At 48.6% G+C, this 21236-nt stretch overlaps 2 protein-coding genes across 2 annotated transcripts in view; both read right to left on the bottom strand.

Annotated features, from left to right (window-relative positions):
• Nucleotides 1-11560: 11560 nt before the first annotated feature.
• Nucleotides 11561-16567, bottom strand: SMIM12 (small integral membrane protein 12). Its single transcript, XM_036742459.1, has 2 exons — nt 16386-16567; nt 11561-12692 (listed from the first exon to the last, which is right to left on the bottom strand). Exon 2 carries the CDS (start codon nt 12685-12687, stop codon nt 12409-12411), a length of 279 nt encoding a protein of 92 aa, XP_036598354.1. The 5' UTR covers nt 12688-12692; nt 16386-16567; the 3' UTR covers nt 11561-12408.
• Nucleotides 16568-18922: 2355 nt separating this feature from the next.
• The window catches only part of DLGAP3 (DLG associated protein 3), a 51609-nt gene continuing 49295 nt past the window's right edge, over nt 18923-21236 (bottom strand). The window contains exon 12 of the mRNA XM_036745090.1: nt 18923-19371. Coding sequence (XP_036600985.1) covers nt 19153-19371 — 219 coding nt within the window. The 3' untranslated portion in view covers nt 18923-19152. The remainder of the gene's footprint in view (nt 19372-21236) is intronic.

The following is a 21236-nucleotide window of genomic DNA, read 5'->3' as shown; positions in this document are numbered from 1 at the left end:
ACCCTTGACCTAGATAAACTGTGTTATCTGGCTAAGTCCTTAGACTTCCCCAAGACTCAGTTTCCATATCTCTAAAATAGGTGCAACATATTTTTTTTTGCAGTACCATCCTCACAGGGATGTTAGGAGTATCGAATGAATACATAGAGGGCTTTGAATACCTTTAAGCCTTATATAAATGCCATTTATTATTTCAGCTATCATTCTAGTGACTGACTTTGGGGTCTATTGATTTTAACGTAATCCAGGGTACCTGTGAGGGGTGGGGCTGACCCCTGCAAGGATGTTCTATCAATCCTTCCTCAGGAAGAAAGAGTAACAAAAGCCTGAGCCCTTGGGTATAGGACCTCCTCTCTGGGTTCCCCACTCTAGGCCTCAGTTTCCTCATCTGTAAGATGAAAGGATTGAATGAAATTGTCTCTAAAGTCCTTTCCCCCTCTGACATGGATTCCACGGGGATACTTTGGGCGCTGGTTGTGGAGGGGAGACATCCCAGCCTGGAAGGTATCTCTTCTTCCTGCTTCTCAGACAGCCTGGGGTCAGAGGGTCCCCGAGGGGATCGAGAAACCAGTCATGATCCATTCTGCCACAAATGTTGCCTCCAGAGCAAGAGTTCTTAATTTTTTTGAGGCAGCTAGGTGACAGAATGGGCAGAGTTCTGGACCTGAAGTCAGAACAGACCTAAATTCACATCCTGCCTCATGCTTAAGCTGTGTGACCCCAGCAGGTCAGGTAAACTCTCTCACGTTCCTCTTCTGGAAAATGGAGATGATCACAGCACCTACCTCCCAGAGTGGGGAGAATCCAATGAGATAACGTATCTAAAGCACTTTGCAAATCTTAGAGGACTATGGAAATGTTAGTTGTTAACTGTGTCATGGACCCCTTAGGGAAGCCTATGGATCCCTGCTCAGAATAGTGTTTTTAAATAAACAAAATAAAATGCATTGGATTACAAAGGAAGTCAATTATATTGGAAGTTAGATGTCTATCTATCTATTTGAAGTGACAGACCCTAGGATTAAAAGCCCCTGTTTTAAGGGCTCCTTCTTCCTTAAGAAGGGATCACAGAGCAGGATCTCAGGTCCCTCACACCTAGGGAAGCTGCTCCCCAAAACAGGTGACACAGACCCAAGAGACCTGCAGTACACCTGGGAATAGAGATCACCTTCCTAGAGAGTTCATTACCCCCCAAGGACTCCCATGTTGAATGGGGCAATAGCCTGGAAAGCCAGGCTCCTGGGCCAAAGATCCCCAAGTAGCGATATGTCTCCCTCTCCTAAGTACAAGCCAGGGTCTGGTGCTGCAAGTGAGAGTCTCAGGCAGCTCTGCAGACAGCCTCAGGAACATCCAGTGAGGCTAAGAGAACTCTGGAGCCAGGCACCAGGGAGACAACTTAGCTATTAGAGTCCCCTCTATTATCCAGGTGTGGGCTGGGCAGTGGGCTTTGTCTGTGGTAGTTACTAGATCCCAGGGACTTCTCGGACCAAACTCACTGCTACTCCCTCCCTTCCCCACTCCGACTACCATCAGGTGGTGCAAGCTCAGGGAATGGAGACTAACTGAGCCAAGTATAATTAGGAAGGTAAATTTGCTGGCATCCGCTGTTTCCCCCCTCAACTGTAGGGATCCTCCAGAGGCTAAAACATAACAGTACATGTACTATTACTGACTCTTTAAAAGCCAGCTGGGGGAAAAAAGGAAAAAAAAATTATTTTTTTAAATTAAAAAAAAAGCCAGCTGGGGGAAAGGAAGAAGGCTGGCCCTGATAAGGAAGGAGGGAAAAGAGGGAAGGACAGAGGTAGTGACTGGGCCCCCTGACTGTTCCTTTACCCCAAAAACCACAGCCTTAATCAACCTACATTGACTTTCCTCCCAGGGCCTGGCTGCTCTCTACCACCCTGAGAGCTCTTCCTAGAGGTAGTGATAGAGAAGAACCCAAGGCCCACTTCACCAAGACCAAGAAGGCAGGTCGCCAGGGAGACTCTCTCCCCAGGATCTCCCAGGGAAGGGCCCACAGGTATCCTCTTTCCCTACCCTACCCCCTCCCCGAAGCAGCTCTCCCCATTGCACCCCTTTTCCAGACATTACACACCAGATATACAGCTAAGAGGTGGACGGTAAAACCTTCTTCCCTCCTGACCTCGGGATGCCAGGAATTCCCAGAATTGCTATTAAGTGTGAGCCAAATGTGACTTCCTTCAAATGCCCCCTTCCTCAAGCCAGGCCAGAGACACAATGGGAGAGTATCCCAACGGTAGTGATAAGGCTGGGAGGAGTTGGCTTCAACCCTAGCGGCTTGATAAGGCTCTATAAGACTCTGACAGTGCTACCAGACTTCTCTGGAAGGGGTCAGGCTCTGACCCAGGAGGAAGCCAGGGGCCCTGCTGAACGCCAACTAGAGGCCTCAGAGAGGACCCAGGCAGAAGTTGATCAGATACATTGTACCCAAAACAGAGCACAGAGGGAGAGGGAAGGAATGGATGGGAAGCAGCAGGATACAGCACAATAGGGTTAGAGGGAGAAGAGATTTTAGAAGTCACCAATTTCAACCACCTCATTTTACAGATAGGGTAGCTGAGGCCAATGCAGTGAAGTGACTTGCACAAAGTTGCACATGTAAATTGCAAAAGTAGGATTCAAACACAGATGCTCTAGAGGCAGGTGGCATAGAACCCAAGGGATTCTAAGGGTTTGGGTCACATCACACTCTTCCTCTCATCCCTGCCCCACCCCCACAACCCTGGACAGGAACTCGATTTGTAAACCTGCTCTTCATCTATACCTCTATTTCCCCTCTGTGCCAAGGGCATGCTTACTTCAGACATCCTCCTATACTTTGGAGGACTCTTGACCGCCGCCTGCCCCAGGCCTATATCCTTTCTATCACCCACATTCCCCAATGGTTCAGTTTTGTTCTTTTTTGTCTCTCTGAGATCAAGAAGAATAAGTGCTTTCCAACTGTGTGATCTTGGGTAAGTCATTTCCACCCCCAGCCCTTCCCCCCTCCTTTAATTTCCCCATCTGTAAAATGAAGGTCCCTTCCAGCCTCAAATCTATGATTCTATAAACCTATATTCACCTCCTGGGCCCCTGAGCACAAGCAGGACCCACAAAAGAGTGTTATTAAGAGGAAGACTGGCCAAGGCCAGGTGATGTAGGGGACATCTGGGGCAAAACAACCTACCTTGTCATCACTGAGCTGAAATCAAAACACATACCGCTCATGCCTGTGGGAAACACAGTGACCTCCCGCCCTCCGGCACTCAGGGAAACCAGCCCAGAGGAACAAAGGCGAGGAGCTGCCAGGAGAGCTCATCTGTCTGGCCTGAAACGATAAAGCTTCGGCCTTTTGGGGTTGGGGGTGGGCAGGAGTTGTGGGGTATGCTGGAGAGGCCCTGCGTGGGGGACAAGGACAGGCAAGAAGAACCCACATAAGCAGTCAGAGGAAAGCTCTCAAGGCTCCTACCCAGGGTTCTAGTGCAATTGTGGCCATTCATATATTTGGGCACCTAGCGGGACATCACTGGGCATAGCACAGGCTCATTCTAATGGTTGCTAGGCCAGCCAAGGAAGGTCTGAGAGAGGAATTCTAGTCTGGCCTCTAGCCCTACCTCAGAACCAAAAACTAGGAATTTCTGCACCTGAAGCGATCAGAGGCAGAACAGAAAGAGAGGGGAGTGCTTGGGGGTGGGGTGGGATGAGGGGGTGCCACAGATTTGGATGAAGTAAGCCCTGGGACACAAAGAACACATTATATAATGCAAAAGGATGGTTGCTTGGTTGCCGCTGGGGAGAAGAGGAAAGCAAGGGACAAGGGGTCCCACTGATGGGGAGAAAGTATGTACTCTAGGATGGTGCTTGGTGGTACCCCTAAAGCCCAGATCAGCCCACCCTGGCCACAGTTCTGCATTAACTGGCTGTGTGTCTTTGGACAAGTTGTTCATCCTTAGCTCAAGAGGACCAGAGGTCTTGACTTGATGTTTCTCTTTGGAAGACCTGAGTTTCCCCACCCATAACTTGAAAAGAATCAATGTTGTTCTCTCTTGGGAAGATTAGTAGAAATCTTTGAGAGTGATAGGAAGGCATTTTGCAAATATAAGAGAGTTAATACCAGATTTCCTGAGGAAATGGGGAAACTAGAGGAAACAAGGGGGCCTGTCCCACAAACAAGGGTCCCAGATCTTTTTAAGATCCCCATTCCCATAGAAACTAAAGGGAGGGGGCCCTAGGAACCAGAGATAGAGATGCAACCTCTCCCATACCAAATCATTATACTCTCTCATCAGCAAAAAGCAGAAAAGAAAACTGAGGCACAGAGGTACAGTAGAAACTGTTGACCAGTAATTTTCCACACCCTAGATCCCAGAACCTAAAGCTATGGACCCAGTGAGTCCGGAAAAATCTTACCATCTCAGAGTTGGAAGAGACCAAAGAGGTCATCTAGTCCAAACCTAGTCCAAACAAACCCTATCAAAAGCAAGAATCCTTCTATAACATCCCCAAAGAGTTTGCCTAGCCTTTACCTAAACACCTCCGATGATGGGGAACTCACTACCTACTGAGGCAGCAAATTGCATTCTTGGACATCTTTCCTTTTTAGGAAGTTTTCCTTACTTTAAACTACAATGTCTCCCTGTAAGTTCCACCATTGGTCTTACTGCTGCCCTCCAGGGCCAAACAGAATGATTCAGACAGTTACCACCTGGTAAATGCATTAGGCGTCTCCTTGGGCTCAGGCCCAGCTCCTTGCTGGACTCCTCAGGGTTTCCCATAGCCCAGACCCCGATGAGCTGCCACAGACAGAGTTTTGAACAGTGCTACATGAAGGGTTTCCTGAATGCTTTCCTGAGGACATTGTTCCCCTCTGCAGAGTCATCAAGGTCAAATTCATCATGGGCTTCATTGGCCCTGGTCTTGCCTGGGCCCTGGATCAGTGGGTCCCCATACCCACCCCAATTCCTCATCTGTGGGCCCCCATGAAACCTATAACAATGGCACAAGCCGAGCACCAACAGACCCAGCTCACAGCACTAACCCTCCTAGAGGGCCACGCTAGGAGCAAACCAGGTAATCATGTCCAGACAGACCCTCGGGATGCAGTCCAGAGCAAGACCCTGCCAAACGGCGATCAGAACCCTCCAAGGTTTGTCTTCATGATCGATATAACCTGTCATACAAGTGCTGCCCTTTACCCCAACTATGCCCCAGAACCACTTGGTTCAGTTCAACAAGCATTTGTCTGGCATATGCCTTTGGGCACACACTACAGGAAGCAGGGCCATGGGTCTTCCTCAGCCAATGCGGCCAGCACTGGGATCCGTCTGCCTAGAAAGCTGCTCTTGAAGCTATAATAATAGAAATATTTTTAAAAATAAAAACCTCATTGTATGGGACATGCTCATTCAAGGCTTTGCGGTTACTCAAAGAATGAAATGTAGCCTTTGCCATCATCTTTGGAAAAAGAAAAACATTGTGTTAAGCAGACTGAAAGGGTAAACTAAAACAAATCCCCCGGGGACAAAGTTAACCTAAAGCTCAGTTTTCAAGCATGTCAAAGTACTACTTCCATTACATTAATGATAAATCACATTTATCTAGTCATTAAAGTAGGTTCCCAAAGGACTCGGCAACATTTTGTACATAGAAGTAACCAGATTTCATATCTTTAAAACTGTTTAATACTTCAAGCTGGCCTTTACTCTGATGCATCAAAATCAGTGAGTTGGCAATAACATGTGGTCATTTTATAGACAGTACCTTTAATAGCTTCAAAATTATTACCTCATTTTCCCCAGACCATTCTTCTGAGGTTGCCAAGGTAAGTAGCATTATCTCTGTTTTACAGAGAGGGAAACTGAGGCTCAAAAAATTGTGGATTGCCCAAAGTCACCCAGGTGATAGAGATCGGTGCTAACTCCAACTGTCTACCTCCTCCAAGCCCCCAACCTCTTCCCAGGTGCACACACACACACAATTTATTAATTGAAGTTTATGCCAACCCATCTTCCCCAGTGTCCTTTCCCAACCTTTTAGGTTGCACCTTCAGATCACATCCCATTGTCTTTGCAGGAATGCACCCTGCCAGTCCCCCTGGCTGCTTGAGGGTCTTAGGTTTTTGTACAACAATAGGGTATTCAGTCTCCCAAATGTTCTCCAGAAGTCTTCAGCCACAAAGACCACACCTGGAAACACTGGGCCCCAGACTATGACTGTATTCCCTAGGGCCACCCTCTCCCACTCCTTCCCATTCTTTCTCCTACTCTCCTGTTCACCACACTCGGGGTACTACTCCAGAAGTTTCTCAACTCTCAAGCCCCTTCCATAAGACTAGTTAAGAATACCACACATTTACATATTGCCCATGTTTTTGGACTTTCTTAATGTATCAATCAGTTGTGCTGTCTTTCCCTCCCCCCCAAAAAAATGACTATTTGTCGAACGGGATGGCTGTCCAGCAGGGGGAGGGGAGGGTACATGAGATACTATGGTTATGTAAGAAACAGAAAATATCAATAAAAGTTTAAAAAAGAATAACACACATTAGTGGCACTCTTCAAAGTGCTTTCACATCCACTACTTCATTTGATACAAGATGATGCAATCTATTTGAGAGCAAGGACTTTCAGTTTTGCCTCTTTATCTCTAGCACGCAGCACAGTAATTATAAGAACTAACACACGGTGCATTAAGGTTGGAAAACCACTTTGCATTATCTTGTTTGATTCTCACAACAACTCTATGAAATCCCTACTATTATTATCCCCATTTCAAAGATGAGGAAACTGAGGTTGAGAAGCTAAATGACCCGTTTGGAGTCACAGACCGAAGTGTCTGAGGCATCATTTGAACTCAGGACTATTTTCTGCCACTTTTTGTATCCCCAGAGCTTAGCAAAGTGCCTGGCACATAGAAGGCACTTAATAAATATTTATTGATTAACTAAGTCCAACACATAATATGCACAGTGCTACCTAGCTGCTGAATCTCTGGCACACAGGAGGCATCTGACAAATGTTTGTTGGGCTGGATTGGTTTTGAACTGAATTAGAAGAACCTGAGGTTACTTTTACACTAGGAAAAAAGCATCAATTGGACTTTGGTGGAGAAAGAAAAGAAAGAAAAGAAAGAAAGAAAGAAAGAAAGAAAGAAAGAAAGAAAGAAAGAAAGAAAGAAAGAAAGAGAGAAAGAGAGAAAGAAAGAGAGAAAGAAAGAGAGAAAGAAAGAGAGAAAGAAAGAGAGAAAGAAAGAGAAAGAAAGAAAGAAAGAAAGAGAGAAAGAAAGAGAGAAAGAAAGAGAAAGAAAGAAAGAAAGAAAGAAAGAGAGAAGAGGGAGGGAGGGAAGGAAGGAAGGAGGGAAGGAAGGAGGGAAGGAAAGAAGGAAGGAAAGAAGGAGGGAGGGAGGGGAAGAAGGAAGGAAAAAAAGAAAGGAAGGAAGGAAAGAAAAAAGAAAGAGAAAAGGGAAAGAAAAGAAAAGACCAGGAAGAATCTGAGAGGATTCTTGTTCAGGTATATATTAGACCAAATAGCTCTTAGATTCTGTGAGTAGTTCTGTAAGTTATCCAGACCAACCCTATTTCACAGCAGAAGCCTCTAAGATGTCAGAAACCAAGAAGAGGCAGGATTGAAACTCAGTCTTCTGACTGTCAGTTTGAGGTAAGGCAAAGGAGAGGCTATTCTTTCAAGAGTCCAGCTGTCAGCACTCCTCTGCCCAGGGAGTCAAGGCAGAACCCAGAATCCAGTCCAGGAGAGGCCACTCCAAAAGGCCAGAGGTTCCCACAGCCTGCAGGGGGCCTCCGGTCTCCAGAGCAGGGCTAGGCTGGCCAGCGCCCAGTTCATACTCCCTCTTGCTAACGCAGCAGCATGCACAGGAAAGGGACCAGAGACAATGGAAAAGCACCAGACACAAAGCCACTGAGAATGCGGAGAAGTGATTCCTGCACACTTCAACAGGATAACCCCACCTGCAGCACCAGCTGAGGGCCCAGGGCACAGTCACGGGGAGAGTGGGAAGAGGGGAAAAAATTACCAACAAACCACCCTTGATGTGTTTTCTGAATTGTAACCAGACTGGTGAATAAAAGAATGAGGGCACTCGAAGGAAATCAACAGGAAGAGAAAGCACATTCAAATCCTAACTCATGCTCACACAAACTTGGTACAGTGAAGAAGACAATGGATTTGGAGTCAGGGGACAAGAGTTCCGATCTCCCTGGGTGACTAGCCAAGCCACTCAAGCACCCTGGGGCTCAATTTCTTCAGTTATAAAATGAAGTGATTGGGGTAGATGGCTTACGTGCCTTCTGGTTCTAGATTCATGACCCTGTGACCACTCGGTTCTCTCGCCCTGCTTCTCACAGTAATACATCAGAACTTTTGGAAAGTGACCAGACAGGTTAAGTCAAGGACATGACAGCAGCATGGGATCCCAGCCAGTTCATGGGCTAGGACACCTTAGTAAACAATGTTATTAGTGCAGCATTTATGACAATTTGGATTTTTACGCAGTAGCTCTGGGACTCATGTAACCCTGTTGAGAGGGAAAAGAACATAAGACAGGTAACAGGCCGTAAGTTTGAATCCTTAACTTTTGTAATCCTGCTTTTGCCACTAATGAGATGTATAATCTTGGGCAAGTGGCTTCCCATCTGGGAGCCCGTTTTCCTCACCTGGAAGTGCAGACATAGTTGCACAACCCCTCAGAATTGTTTTGAGAGAGTAGCTTGATGTGTGCTTTAGTTACAAAAAGATAGGGACCAGACCTGTACTTTCACTGTATAGAGAAGCCCCTGGTAAGGAAACTCCCTCTCCTAGTACAGGTTGACACCTTCACAGAAAAAAGTTAAGTGATTTGCTTAGGGGCACACAATGTTGTGTTTGTCCTTTGTTTTCGAAAAGGATCGTGACATCAGGAAAATGATGACATGACTTGCAGTTGACTTTGAGTGAGGAAGCCCTCACTTTCTCCTCCAGAGTCACTTGGGTCCAGTGGCCTGATATTCATCAGGACGACTGGAGACAGCCCAGGATGCAATGGGAGACCCTGGCCCAGGGGCAAGGGACTCAAGAGAAGAGGGCAGTATAGAGCTGATTTGATTCACCATGGGATCAAGAGGAGAAAGGAAAAACAGTGAAGCTAATGCAGGGGTGATGGCCTCATAAAAAACAAAGGGGTCAAGGGACTCAAGGTCACAGTGAAAACAAATTTGTAGGGTTAAAGGAATGAAACAGATTAGAGAGAGGAGGGAATCCAACCCAGGTCTTCCTGGCTCCAAGGCCAGCTCTCTAACCACGACACTGAAGTGCTTTGTATTTATTATCTCATTTGATCCTATAGTACCCCAATATAAGCATCACCATTTTATAGATAAGGGAAACTAAGGCTCAGAGAGTTTTAAGTGACTTAGTCAAAATTATACTGTGAGCAGGTGAGCAGGGACAACTGGACAGCTGTTCAGATAGTAGCAGCTTCTAGGAAATAAGATTTCAAAAGCATCAGAAAGAATCTAGGGAGAAGAGAGGACAGGTTCCAATCCCAAAGGTCAGCTGGGCACAGAGTCATCTTTGAGAGCCGCAGTTTTAATCCAATGATTAAATCCTAGGTTATCACTCGATGTCTGTCATACCTGGTGTTTTTGCAGGTTCTCTCTCCCTCAAACGGTGCTTCACTTAAGCTGGTAATCAGATGAAGTCTCCTGTCCCTGAGCTCATGATCAAGGGAGAGAGGCTGCCCAGAAGCAGACTCCAAGGCAGGGAAATCATCTCAACTAATCCAAAACATGTCTACTAGAGACCTGGTCATTATGGCTTCCTTTAAAATCCATGTGATTTAGTGGACAGACAGCTGACCTTAGAACCCACCTCTGACAGGTGGCAAGTCACTTAATTCCTCAGTACTCTAGGCCAGTGGGCTCAAACTCACAACGAAACAGTGGCCACTAAATCCTACAGAGGGATCCTTTCAGCCCCTGCAGCTGCATATTGCCTTAGAAAACCATATATTGACATCATCTATGTTTTACTGTATTTGTTTAGTTAAACATTTCACATTTACATTTTCTGTGGTTTGGCAGGCACTTGGGAATATAGTGGGCCACATGCAGCCATCACATTGAACACCTATTCTAGATACAAATTACAAAGAAGGTGAGAACCTACCTTGTTCAGGAGCTCCCCATATCAACTAAATCAGGTCCAGCTTCGAAAAGGCCAAACAGAACATGGCCCTTACGTCTAGCTCTGCTGCCTGGTGAAGCATCGTCGGGCTATTAAGAGAGCACTGGATTGAGTCAGAAACCTTGGTTTTAAAACTCTGCTCAGCTACTATGTTCACCTGTATGAACTTGGTCATGTCTCATCACCTCTGAGTCTCAGTTTCCCTCTAAGGGGCGTTTCTGATATGATCTACAATCCTATGTACCTCAGGAAGGATTGTTTTAAACAAATGAATGGTAAGCCTCCTGGTGCTCACTACCACCAGAAGGGGGCAGCACCAACCCACCACACAAACAGCAAGGGGTGGGTGATGGGGAGGACTGGTACAAATAAATCTTCCCTCTGCCCCCCAGACTAGCCACCAGCCTCCAGGCCTGAAAAAGCTTCTTCAGCTCCCGGCAGATTTCCTATGGACTCTTCCAACTCTAAGATGCTTTATGAGCCCTGGGCCAGAGGATGTAACGAGGTGGAAGGCTCTGCCCGGACCAAGATGCCCCCAGGAGCAGTAACTTCCCAAGATGATGGTGCAAGGGCTTCAATGAGTCTGGCCTGAGACTAAGTCCAACATAGCCTGCCTATGTCCTATTTGAACAGCTGTCTGCATGCTGGCTGCCCCCTGACAAGGTGAGCTCCTGGGGACAGGCAGTTTTCAGACTGCCGGCACTTAAACAGAGCCTGGCACAGGGTGAACACTTAATAAATGCCTGCCATCTGAACAGCAGCCTGCCTCACGCCTTCTGCCTCTCCCTCCCAGAATACAGCCCCAGTAATTTCAAGCTTTCACCCAAGTGGGAACAGCATCATCCCTCCCAAAGCCCAGATCTCTAGGACAGATGCTAATTCAGGAATAAGTGGCATCTCTCTGATGGCCAGGACTAGCATGGTTGCCCTCCCCTTAGTTTCACCCCCACACCTGTGTCTTTCCAAATTCTTGCCAGATGTATGAAAAGTGGCATCACTTGTTAAGGGCCCCCTCCTCTCAGATGACTCTGGGGTGGTGCTGCCTGAAGGGCCAATGTTACCCAGAACAGTGTTTAGCTTATAAAGTCTGCTATCAAGTGCAGCAACTTTTCAGCGTGAGAAACAATTTCCTCTATTTTCCCCAAACCTCCCTGACCCCTTTTGATCCCTCCAGGCCCTTGTGGTAACTAGAACTGATCACAAGCACCATAGTATAGTTCGGCCAAAGGAGTTTGGGAAAATCTGCCCCAGAGGCCTGCTAAGAGATCCCTGGGAAAACAGCTACTGCACGTGAAGCAATGGGTCAAGCTGCAGGCCCTTCCCAGTCCCTTCTAACCAGTGCATATCCCACCACCACCACACCAGCAGGGAGAATGGAGGCAGCATGGTTCTCAGGCTCCAGTTTAATTGGATTTGTACTCTACAGGAAAGGGGGTGTTTTCAAGCAAATTCAGCAGATATGTGTTCCCCACCCTCCCACTGGGAACAGCCCAGCTTCCCTCTAACAGCCAACAGCTCTCCTTCCCTTGTAAATCCAATCCCCTTCCAGAACACAAAAGGAGAACATCCAGGAAGAATAAGAACAGGGAAATGGGATGGATGGAAAAATACAGATTGATACAAGAATTCAGCCCAAAGCATTCTAGGCCCAGGAATGCCAGCAACATCCCACTGGCCTAAACAACCTCTGGAAGGAGACAAAGGCTGATCCCAAATTCTAACTGTGCTCTCATGAAGCCATACTCAACACTCCCCCCAGAGACTGACAGCTGATGTTTCACTAGTCATCAAAAGACAGTCACAGGGCCACAGCCAACCTCATACGGGGGCATGGTGAGTAACTCCCTTGTAAGCTGGCTCCCCTATCAGCAGAGTTCCAAGCTCAGGAAACCTAAGCAGTTGTAGCCACCATGAGACAAAGGGCATCCTCCCTTGCCAGGAACATGAGTTTTCTTTGATAATGTCTCTCCACAGGCTGGACAGCAGCTTAATCATCAGGCGGTAGCAGCAAAGTTCCCACGGAGATTGATGGAACCAACCTGGCAATCAAGGGGAGGAAGAGTGGAGAGGAAGAGTGGAATCCATCGAGGAGGGGGAGGAAGAAGAGGAAGAGCTGGAACAAGAAGCAAAGTAAACCATATGTAGGTTCTAGGAAGGGTGGAACAGAGATGGCAGCCATGGACTGCCACTTATATATGCCCTTAGAAGGGACCATGGGGCCCACGGCCTTCCATTAACTCTTCTCAGGACGGTTTCTGTTCAATACAGCTTTGGGAGCAAATTCAAGCTTGTCCTTAAGGCTCACCACCTGTGTGAGGTCCTTGCCTAACAGCTCTTCTAACTTTCGGTCTTCCCGACGCTCTGAGATGCTCTTCTCCTCCTCCACAGGCTGGGGTGACTTCCCCCTGATGAACCACTCCAGGTGGTAGCCCACAGCCCCCACCACAAAGGCCACAGGGAATGTGACATAGGGGGCGTAGGTACGAATCGCTGTCCAAAACAAAGGCCACATGGCATCTGCAAGATGGTATGAGACAACATTAGGAACAAACCATTATCTGCTGAAGGTAAAATCATGGCTGTAAAGTACCTTGTAAACCTTAAAGGGCTACATGTCACTTCTGATAACTATTAATGTTAGGGCTCCTAAATCACCAGGAGGGCTCACTAAAGGAATATTTTAGAAAGAAAACAATACCCTCTAATTTAGCTGTCCTCTAACTTCACATTTTCTAGGTGCTCAACAAATACTTGTTGGTGACAGACAAATTCCTGTTTATCAGAAAAATTCAAATCATCAGAACTTGTGTTACCCTTTTACAATATATTTTTAAGAGAAACAAATGGGAGGTAAACAGCTAAGGTTTATTCCAAAAATGCAATTTCCAGGGTTTATCATGTGGTCAGTAGAAGATTCAACCTCATCCCAATTCTTACCTTCATGATACTATCAAATAAGGCTTGAGTGGAGCAGGGTTGGGAACCTTCCAGTGCTCTCAGGCATTTTATCATCCTCCTTTCCCCTTTTCCCCCAAAAGACTTCTCAGTCAATACACCATTCTCACTACTCCCTCCCCTGTGAAGTTCAAAACCACAGGGATCAAATATAGCCCTAATATATATGACCACTTCCCATTAACCAAAAGGTACAATTGACCAGGACCCTAAGCCATCACTCGAACATTGTAAAGTTAGATTTTGCTGAATTTTTAAAAATAGAACAAAACTGGACTCAGATTCTATATCTCATTTAGGTAATCACTATCCAGCCACTTACTGAATATCAGAGGGCTTGAGGCCCATTGTCTTTAATCAGTGCTAGAAGAAAGAGGAAGAAGAAGGAGGTCTCAGGCTCTCCTAAAAAAGAGACAGAACTGCCCCTAAGTAACCTAATGGCCCAAGAAATACCAAAATAGGTCATACCATTAGTCCATCCAGTCCACTGCTTGTTTTCTGATTTGTTTACCGTGACAATTACCTCCAAAAGCAAAAGGCAGTTTCCAAATAACCTCAAAGTTAATTATGGAGCCACCAATACATTTCCCTAAACCTACATTTTTTGGTCCGTGTCAACTGCTAAGGTAAAGACATCCCTAAATTTACCATCCTGTGTTTATACAAGTACTTCCTTCTGCCCTACCCTCTGCCTAAGCCAATGCTCCCTAGTTCTACTTTCCAGAACTTGGTGAACAATTCCTGTTTTATCCCATCCATTCTCTTCATGACTAAATATCCTTCAATCACACTCCTTTCTCAGTCTTCCTCTTTTAAGAAGGCCTTTCATTTATCCCTTATAGATGCTCCTCTACTATAATAATCATTTTGGCTGCTTTTCCTGTATCTTTTGTGAACTATGTCATAGCTTTATTCAGGTACAGTAACCAAGACTTGTGCCCAACATTAACACAAGATTCAATCTCTAACACAAAATAATGATATTCTGTTTAAAACCCCTTTGCACAGGATTTTGCTAGCCTTCCTGACTCCACTGGACTATAGTCACAGAGGGAAAAATCAAAGACTCCTTCTCTAGAGCATAACAGCAGTAGGGCATGAGGTTCTCTCCTCCCAACCCCACAAAGCTCAGCCACCACGTCTCACAGCCTTGGGAGATTTTCATGTAATTTACCCAGATCAGTTTGTAAAGGATCCTGCCCTAAGAACAGAACATACCAAGGTCACCTTCATGGACACTCCAGAAACAATCCAAAGGATTCCTACTTTTGGTCTCCTCTAACTATTTTCCACATTTCTCTGATCTCTGAGTTAAGACACCGAATCCTGGACCTCAGTCCCTACCCTGCTTTTGCCTTTCTTTGCATTTCTAGCACTCAGCACAGTGCCTGGCACACAGTAAGTGCCTAAAAGTGCTTGCTAACTGGCTCCTTGACTTGAGATCTGCTACACAATATCTGTTCTTTTTCTGTCAGTGTCCCCATCTCAAGCATCTTGAAAGAGGGAGATAGTTTCATTTTTTTTCCTTGTATTCACAGCACCCGGCAAAAGGCCCAGCACACAGTAGGTGTTAAATTAATGCTTGCTGAATTAAGTAGACTTGGTGCTGGATTCCAGCACTCCTCTCTCCTTTACCTCTTAGCCGCAGCATATGTCAGACCTCAAGAATGATCATGGAACTGGGGAACGATATTTTGTCCTGGGCCAAGGATTAACAGGTATTTTTTCTAGGTGAAGAAGTGTAGATGGTGGGGTTACCCAGGTACCTCTTAGTCAATATTTCTACACCTGACCTGGGAGGACGACAAGTGAAATCTCAAAACACCAAGAGAGTAATAAATACTATCAAAGCATCTGGATCCAACAGTGGTCCTTTCCACACAAGCAGAAGGCAGCACCTTCCTCCTGCTTCCTTCCCTCCTTCTATGGGAAGGGAAGGAGTATTTATATGGTGCCTACTATGTGCCAGACACGAGGCATCCCTATGCCCAAAAGGGCCGGTTTACGGAGTGTCCTAAAGGAATGTGAAGAAGGCCCGGTGGAACAGAAAACGTGGACTCCAGAAGGCCAATGGTCCCTCCCACTCCATGACCATAAGTGTTTATGGGAACAGTTGCCCCTAGCCCCAAGGAAGGGACACCAACACAGAGCCCGAAGAGCCTGACCGGAGTCATTCTGCAGCGATGCAGGGCAAAAGCATCACCAGCAGAAAGGCTGCTCTGAATGGCCCCTCCCGTCCTCTAAAGTCCAAGACTCTTAGGATCTGAGTTGGAAGAGGTCTCATTCATTAGTGCCCTTAATAAAAAGATTTGTTCTATAAAACTTGGACTCAGTCAAAATGCCACACTCGAGGACCTAGAAGACCTCGAGGCCGCAGGTTCCCCAGTCCTGATCTAGTCGAATCCTACCCTGAGCAGAAATCTCTTCTATAAACTTCCCAACAAGGGGTCGTCCAATCTCCACTTGCATACTTCCAGCGAAGGGGAGCTCACTACCACACGAGGCATCCCATTCCACTTGGACAGAGACCTCTCTCCCCCCAAGTTAGTTAAGGGCGATCCTCCTGATTTCTGGCTTAAATGGGTCCCTTTGCCAATTCCTTCCCCCACCCCTCGCCCCGAACCTCCCACAGCTCCTGACTCTAGCCTCGGTCCATAAGCATTTATTAGGCGCCTGCGGTGTGGCTCCAGGGGCTGTGCTGAGGAGGTGATCTGCCCCCACCGGAGAGCAACGCCGTGCCTCAGCCTTCTCTTCTGGACCAACGTTCCGGCTTCTTCAGAGGGCCCCTTAGAAGGCGGGGCCTCTGGGCGTTACCGGCGGGGCGGGGCCTTGACCTCCCCTGGTCTCGGGGCTGGCACGAGCTACTCCCAGATAAACTGAGGCAGGCCCCGAGCGTGCGGCTCCAGGTCCGTCCGGGCTTCGCCCCGCGCCCCGGAGGTTGCCGTGGTTACCGGAGCGGGTCGACCAAAGGCAACCGAATAGGGGGAGGGGAGGAGCAGCGCGGCAGCCGCTGGAGCCTGGGCTCCCTCATTTCTCCACCATACACATACATACACACACACACGCACACGCTCCCCCGCAAACCCCCCATGGTTGCCATGGTAACCGAGCAAGGGAAAGGGGCAAAGGTCATGAAGCGAGGTTGCGGGAGGAGAGGCAGTGCGGCTGCCACTGACTGGAACCGGGGCTCCCTCGTTCCCCGAGACACACACACACAACACGCACTTCCCACGCCCCGGGAAGCCCCGCGCTCACCTGTGCCTCTAGGCCCCGCTCGGACCCCCTCTACCCGCCAGCAGGCCTTGCGCAGGTGTCCCCACCCCCACCCCGCTCCCAGCGGTCCGCGGGGCCGGGCCCACCCGCAGAGAACCGATTGGTCGGGTTCCGGGAAGCTGCTGGGAGAGAGAGCGCAGGGCGCCTGCGCCTGCGCCTGCGTCGGCACTGCCAGCGACGTTCTGAGGGAGGGAGACAGCGCCACCTGACGGTGTGGCGTGGTGAGGGGGCCTTCGGAGCCCCGGGGATTTATGAATGGGTGGGCACGTGATACAGCCCTCCAGGCAACTGGGCACTTTGAGCCCGAGAGCCCTGGGCTGAGCTGGGATTCTCCGGGGGACGAGAGTGCCTGGCGCTTCCCTAGTAAGCGCTTAATAAATGTTTGCTGCTGGCCTGCCTACTGCAGGGCATAGAGTCCCCTCCGACATCCGTACGTAGTGATTCGGTGTTACCCGGGGCTGCTGTAACGGTTGCCCAAGGTCATCAGTGCCACCCCCGGCTGCCTGCCCAAGCCTGCCGGAGGCAAGGTACGGGGTGGCTGTTTTTCTGACATCCCCTGCCCACAAGAAAAGCTCCAAACCCAGAACCCACTGCCTGGGGGCAAGAATCTAGACCCGAGCACCAAAAACCCTAAATGGCCAGGCGTGCCCTGGAAAGCGTCTCTTCCCTAGGAACTTCCCACTTTGTGAGAGTCCACAATAGAAAGTACCAGGCCCGGGGAAATGGGAATCTGTCACCTGAACAGGCACAAAGGGCACCCACTGGACAGTCCCAGCCCCAGGCCAGGACTCCGACAGCCCGTGGCTGATAGCCAATCTGTACCCTCTCTGCCCGACGACCAGGTCTATCAGCTGCACCAGCCTGACTTCCTAAGGTGTCTTTGGTTTCTCTCCTTAGTCTACTATCCCTGCTCCTCAGAACGCCCCACACAAACGCAAGCACACACATATATATGCAGTGTCCCAGTTTTCTCCCCGTCCTCGCCTGTCCCCCAACTTTACCCCTTGGGTCTCCCCATTCTCTCTCCTTATTAACTAAGTTACATAGAATCTAATGGATCACGAGTTTCCCAGGGGCAGAGACCTCAAGGGCAAGGACCTAAATCTTTTCCATCTCTTTTTAGTTCCCATCCCCCAAAGGTAGCCGTGTACTCAGGAAGCTTGGGAAGGGGCTTAGGGGGAATATGAGAAATGTATTTGAATTGAAACCTTGTTCTCTTTAAACTCCTTCTTCCTGCAAGCTCGGAGTGAAAGCAAGACTCCCAGAGGTTAAGAGACTTGCCCAAGGTCACACAGCAAGGGAATATTAGCCAAGACTCAAACCCAGGTCTCCTGGACTCCTGAGCTAGGGCTCTCTCCAATGCACAAGCTGCCCCTGGCTTTGCCTGCACAGACATGTGCAGATGAAAGGTTTCGCTCTCCCTGATGGAGGGAATTGGGTGGTAGCAGCAAGTTGGCAAGGCCAGATCCTCAAGCAGAGAGAGGGAGGGAAGTGGATTGAGTGTCAGGCTGACTGAGGATGTGAGGGGCTTCCTAGGGGTTCTGGGCTCACTGTGAGAGCAGAAGGCAGCATCCTTGCGGAAGTATGGAAGCCAAAGGCCTTGGAGGGGAAGGGGTAATTTTTTTGGCAAAGGGATTTCTTGACTAGGAGTCTCAGGGACCATCCTGGGGCTTAGAATGATCAGGGATAGCCCTGACCAGAGATTACTGGACTGGAAGTAAAAGGGGAGAAGGGGAGAAAGGACATAGGTGGGTTCCCATCAGGAGAAACATCTGATACTCAAGGCTTTGCTACACCCCCTACAAACACACACACACACACACACAGCAGATGTCCTCTTCCCAGATGTCCCAGGCCCCTGGGAGATAGGTGTAAGTTCCTCACTGAGGGAGGGAGGGCAAGAAGGGGTCCCTGCTGAAAGAGAGAGCATAAGAGCATGGCTCCTGTGCTGGGCGATGCTTCCACCGCCGCTTTATTCCTCCTGGTATAGTCAAGGTGGGTCCAGGGAATGGGAGTTGAGGGGGAGAGGAAGCCTCCCACCTCTCCCAGCACCCTCCCCTCCCTGCAGCAGGTGGAGAATGGGGCATGGCGTCTCCTGGGTTGGTCCAGCCACTGTGGTCCCCAGCAGGCCTGGCAAGGGAGGGTAGGGATCACTATCCCCAGCCCGTTAGGGTGGATGGCTGGGTTTGGGGATTCCCCTCTGCTGGGGGGAGGTTCAGAAATCTTCATAAAAAGGGGGTGTTAAAAGCCACAAAGCTCGGTCCCCACGAAGCCCAGCCCCGCGGGGAGGGGGGGGGACATGGAGCCTGAAGGGCGGGGGGGCCTGGCCCGGCCCGGCCCAGCAGGGAAGGGGACAGGATGGCAGAGATAGTGCCTGAGGCAGCCAGTGGAGGAGAAAGCAGAGAAGGGGACCCTGGCCCAGAGGGGAAAGGAAGCAAGGGGGTAGTTCTAGGTGAGAAGGTGTGTGTTTGGGGGGGAGGACTCCCCTCTTCCCCCAAAGGAGTCTTAGCTTGGGACCCAGAAGATAAAAAAACCAAACCCAGAAACTGTGATAGGGCCAGACCAGGCCAGGGTCTGGGAAGGCAAGGGGCCGTGGGGCTTCCTGGGGGGACACAGAGGGCCGGGCCCACCTCTGCCCTGGGGGGGCCCCGATATCACAGTGACCTCTACGCTGTGTATGTACAGTACAGATAGAAAACAAGGGGCCGCAGGTGGCAGGCGGGCAGGGCCTTGGGCAGGGTCTGGCAGGTCACAGTCTGGTCTGGGCCTCGGGGATATAGATCTCTATGCTGTCCGCACTTTCTGTGGCTGAGCTGTGGCGGAAAGAGGCTGCCCGCTTGGCTGCTAGGAGCCTCTTCCGAGCTTCCTGCCGCTGCCGGTCCACAGAGTCCAGGGAGCGATCCTTCACTGGGACCCCCCGCCCCCGAGAGGGCTTCTTTGGTATCGGGGGAGGGACCTTCTTCTCCTCCTGCAAAGGGAAAGAGAACAACATGACTTGAGAGGCAGGGATTGGGATTGGGGGAAGTTCCTGAGGGGAACCGATGAGGGAAACCCAAGGGGTAAGGACATAGAAAGAGCAGGGAGACCTGAAAGGCAGGGATGGTGATCTGAGGAACAGGGATGGCAGAGATTAAGAAAGTAAGGAGAGAGGGGGGAGAGCAAGACCCGAGGGACAAGAATGGAAAGAAAGCAAGGAGACCCAAGGGGCAAAGATGAAGAAAGAGCTCAAAGACCCAAGGGAAGGGAGAAGGTGACTAGGAAAATATGAGAGCAAGGATTGAAGGTGAGAGAGAGAGAGAGGGAGAGAGTAGAAAGTCCCACTGAAGGGCAGAGATAGGGAAAGATTAGGGAGACCTAAGATATAGGGATGGTACAGAACTGAAGAACAAAGATGGCAGAAAGTAGGAGCAGGGATGGGGAAAGAGAATACATATGTAGAACAGTGGGGAGAGAGAGAGATGGAGAGAGACAGAAAGAGAAACAGAAAGAGACAACTGAAAGGAAAAGCTGAAAGGGAAAGTCAGAAGACCTGAGGGGCAGGGAGAGGGTAGACAGCAGGAAAGCTTAATGGGAAGGGATGAGAAGCCTGCAAGACAGGAAAACAGAAATTGGAAAGGTAGGGATGGGACATATCGGAGGGACAGACAGCAAAAATTCAGGGAACAGGGATGCAGAAAAGAGACCATATAGATGAATGTTAAAAAATTGTTTTTACATGTAACTGGGGAAAAATAAAATACTAAATAAAAAAAGAGAAAAGGCAAAGAAAGAGAGTCTATAGACACCTGGGTGGCAGATAGGATGAGAGCAGGGAGACCTACAAGTCAGGGATGGGAGAACAGGAATAGCTGAGAAGCACAGATCAGAGGGAGGAGACCTGAGATATAAAGAAATGGTGCCCTTGTGGGTTGGGGGCAAACATGAAGGGCAGGAATGGTAGAATTCAAGGGGTTTGGACATTGCAGACAGAGACAAAGAAAGGGAGGTAGCAAAAAAGAATCCAGCACAGAAAAATATAACAGACAGATGAAAATAGGAGCTATAATGACAGACATAAGTGACCAAGATCCTCTCAAAACCACAACAATTCCAAGACAGAAGCAAGCCTTGGATGGTGGTGGGGAATCACTACCCCCACTTCACTACCAAAGAAATCTCTTCCTCTCCCATGTCCAGAGTGTGACCCAGGGTGAAGACTTGGTCCTAGAGAAATGACCTTGAGACACCCCAAAGTGAGTGGCTGTCAGTGGGAATGATTGACCCTAAGACATGAAGAGTCCCCCTAAAACTTCCCAGACAAGAGAATCACTGTTAGATACCTCTGATTTTTAGGAAGTTGGAACCTGCCTTCCCATAACTTCTACTAACTTCCCTTTGGAGCTACACAAAATAAGTCTTATCCCTTCCTCCCTCCTTCTCCACTCCCACCCCAGGGCCTTCCTTCTATGATTACCATATATAAATAGGTAGGTCTGTGTGTATGCATATATATGTACATACATACATACATATATCTATATCTATATACATATACATGTACATATATATATATGCAAGTAGCACAGCCAGGTATTCAAATCCAGGCCTTCTTGGCTTCAAATCTAATAGTATTCAAACTATACCATGTATAGTGCCAAACTGATCAAAATCAGGAAGACAGGCTCAAGATGGGTTGGGGAAAATCACTTTAGGCTGAAATCACTGGTCAAACTCTAGTAAGAGGACATTTGTGCCTTCATTTCAATAGTTCAAGGACCCAGCATTTATTTCCCCAGCATGGGTCCACCCCCTCCTCCACCTACAAGCACGGATCTTTACTAGTCTACATCTTGA

Source organism: Trichosurus vulpecula, chromosome 2 (genome assembly GCF_011100635.1).
Source record: "Trichosurus vulpecula isolate mTriVul1 chromosome 2, mTriVul1.pri, whole genome shotgun sequence".
Lineage (NCBI taxonomy): Eukaryota > Metazoa > Chordata > Mammalia > Diprotodontia > Phalangeridae > Trichosurus > Trichosurus vulpecula.
The sequence above is the reverse complement of the archived record's forward strand: the minus strand, read 5'-3'. Positions and strand labels throughout refer to the sequence as shown.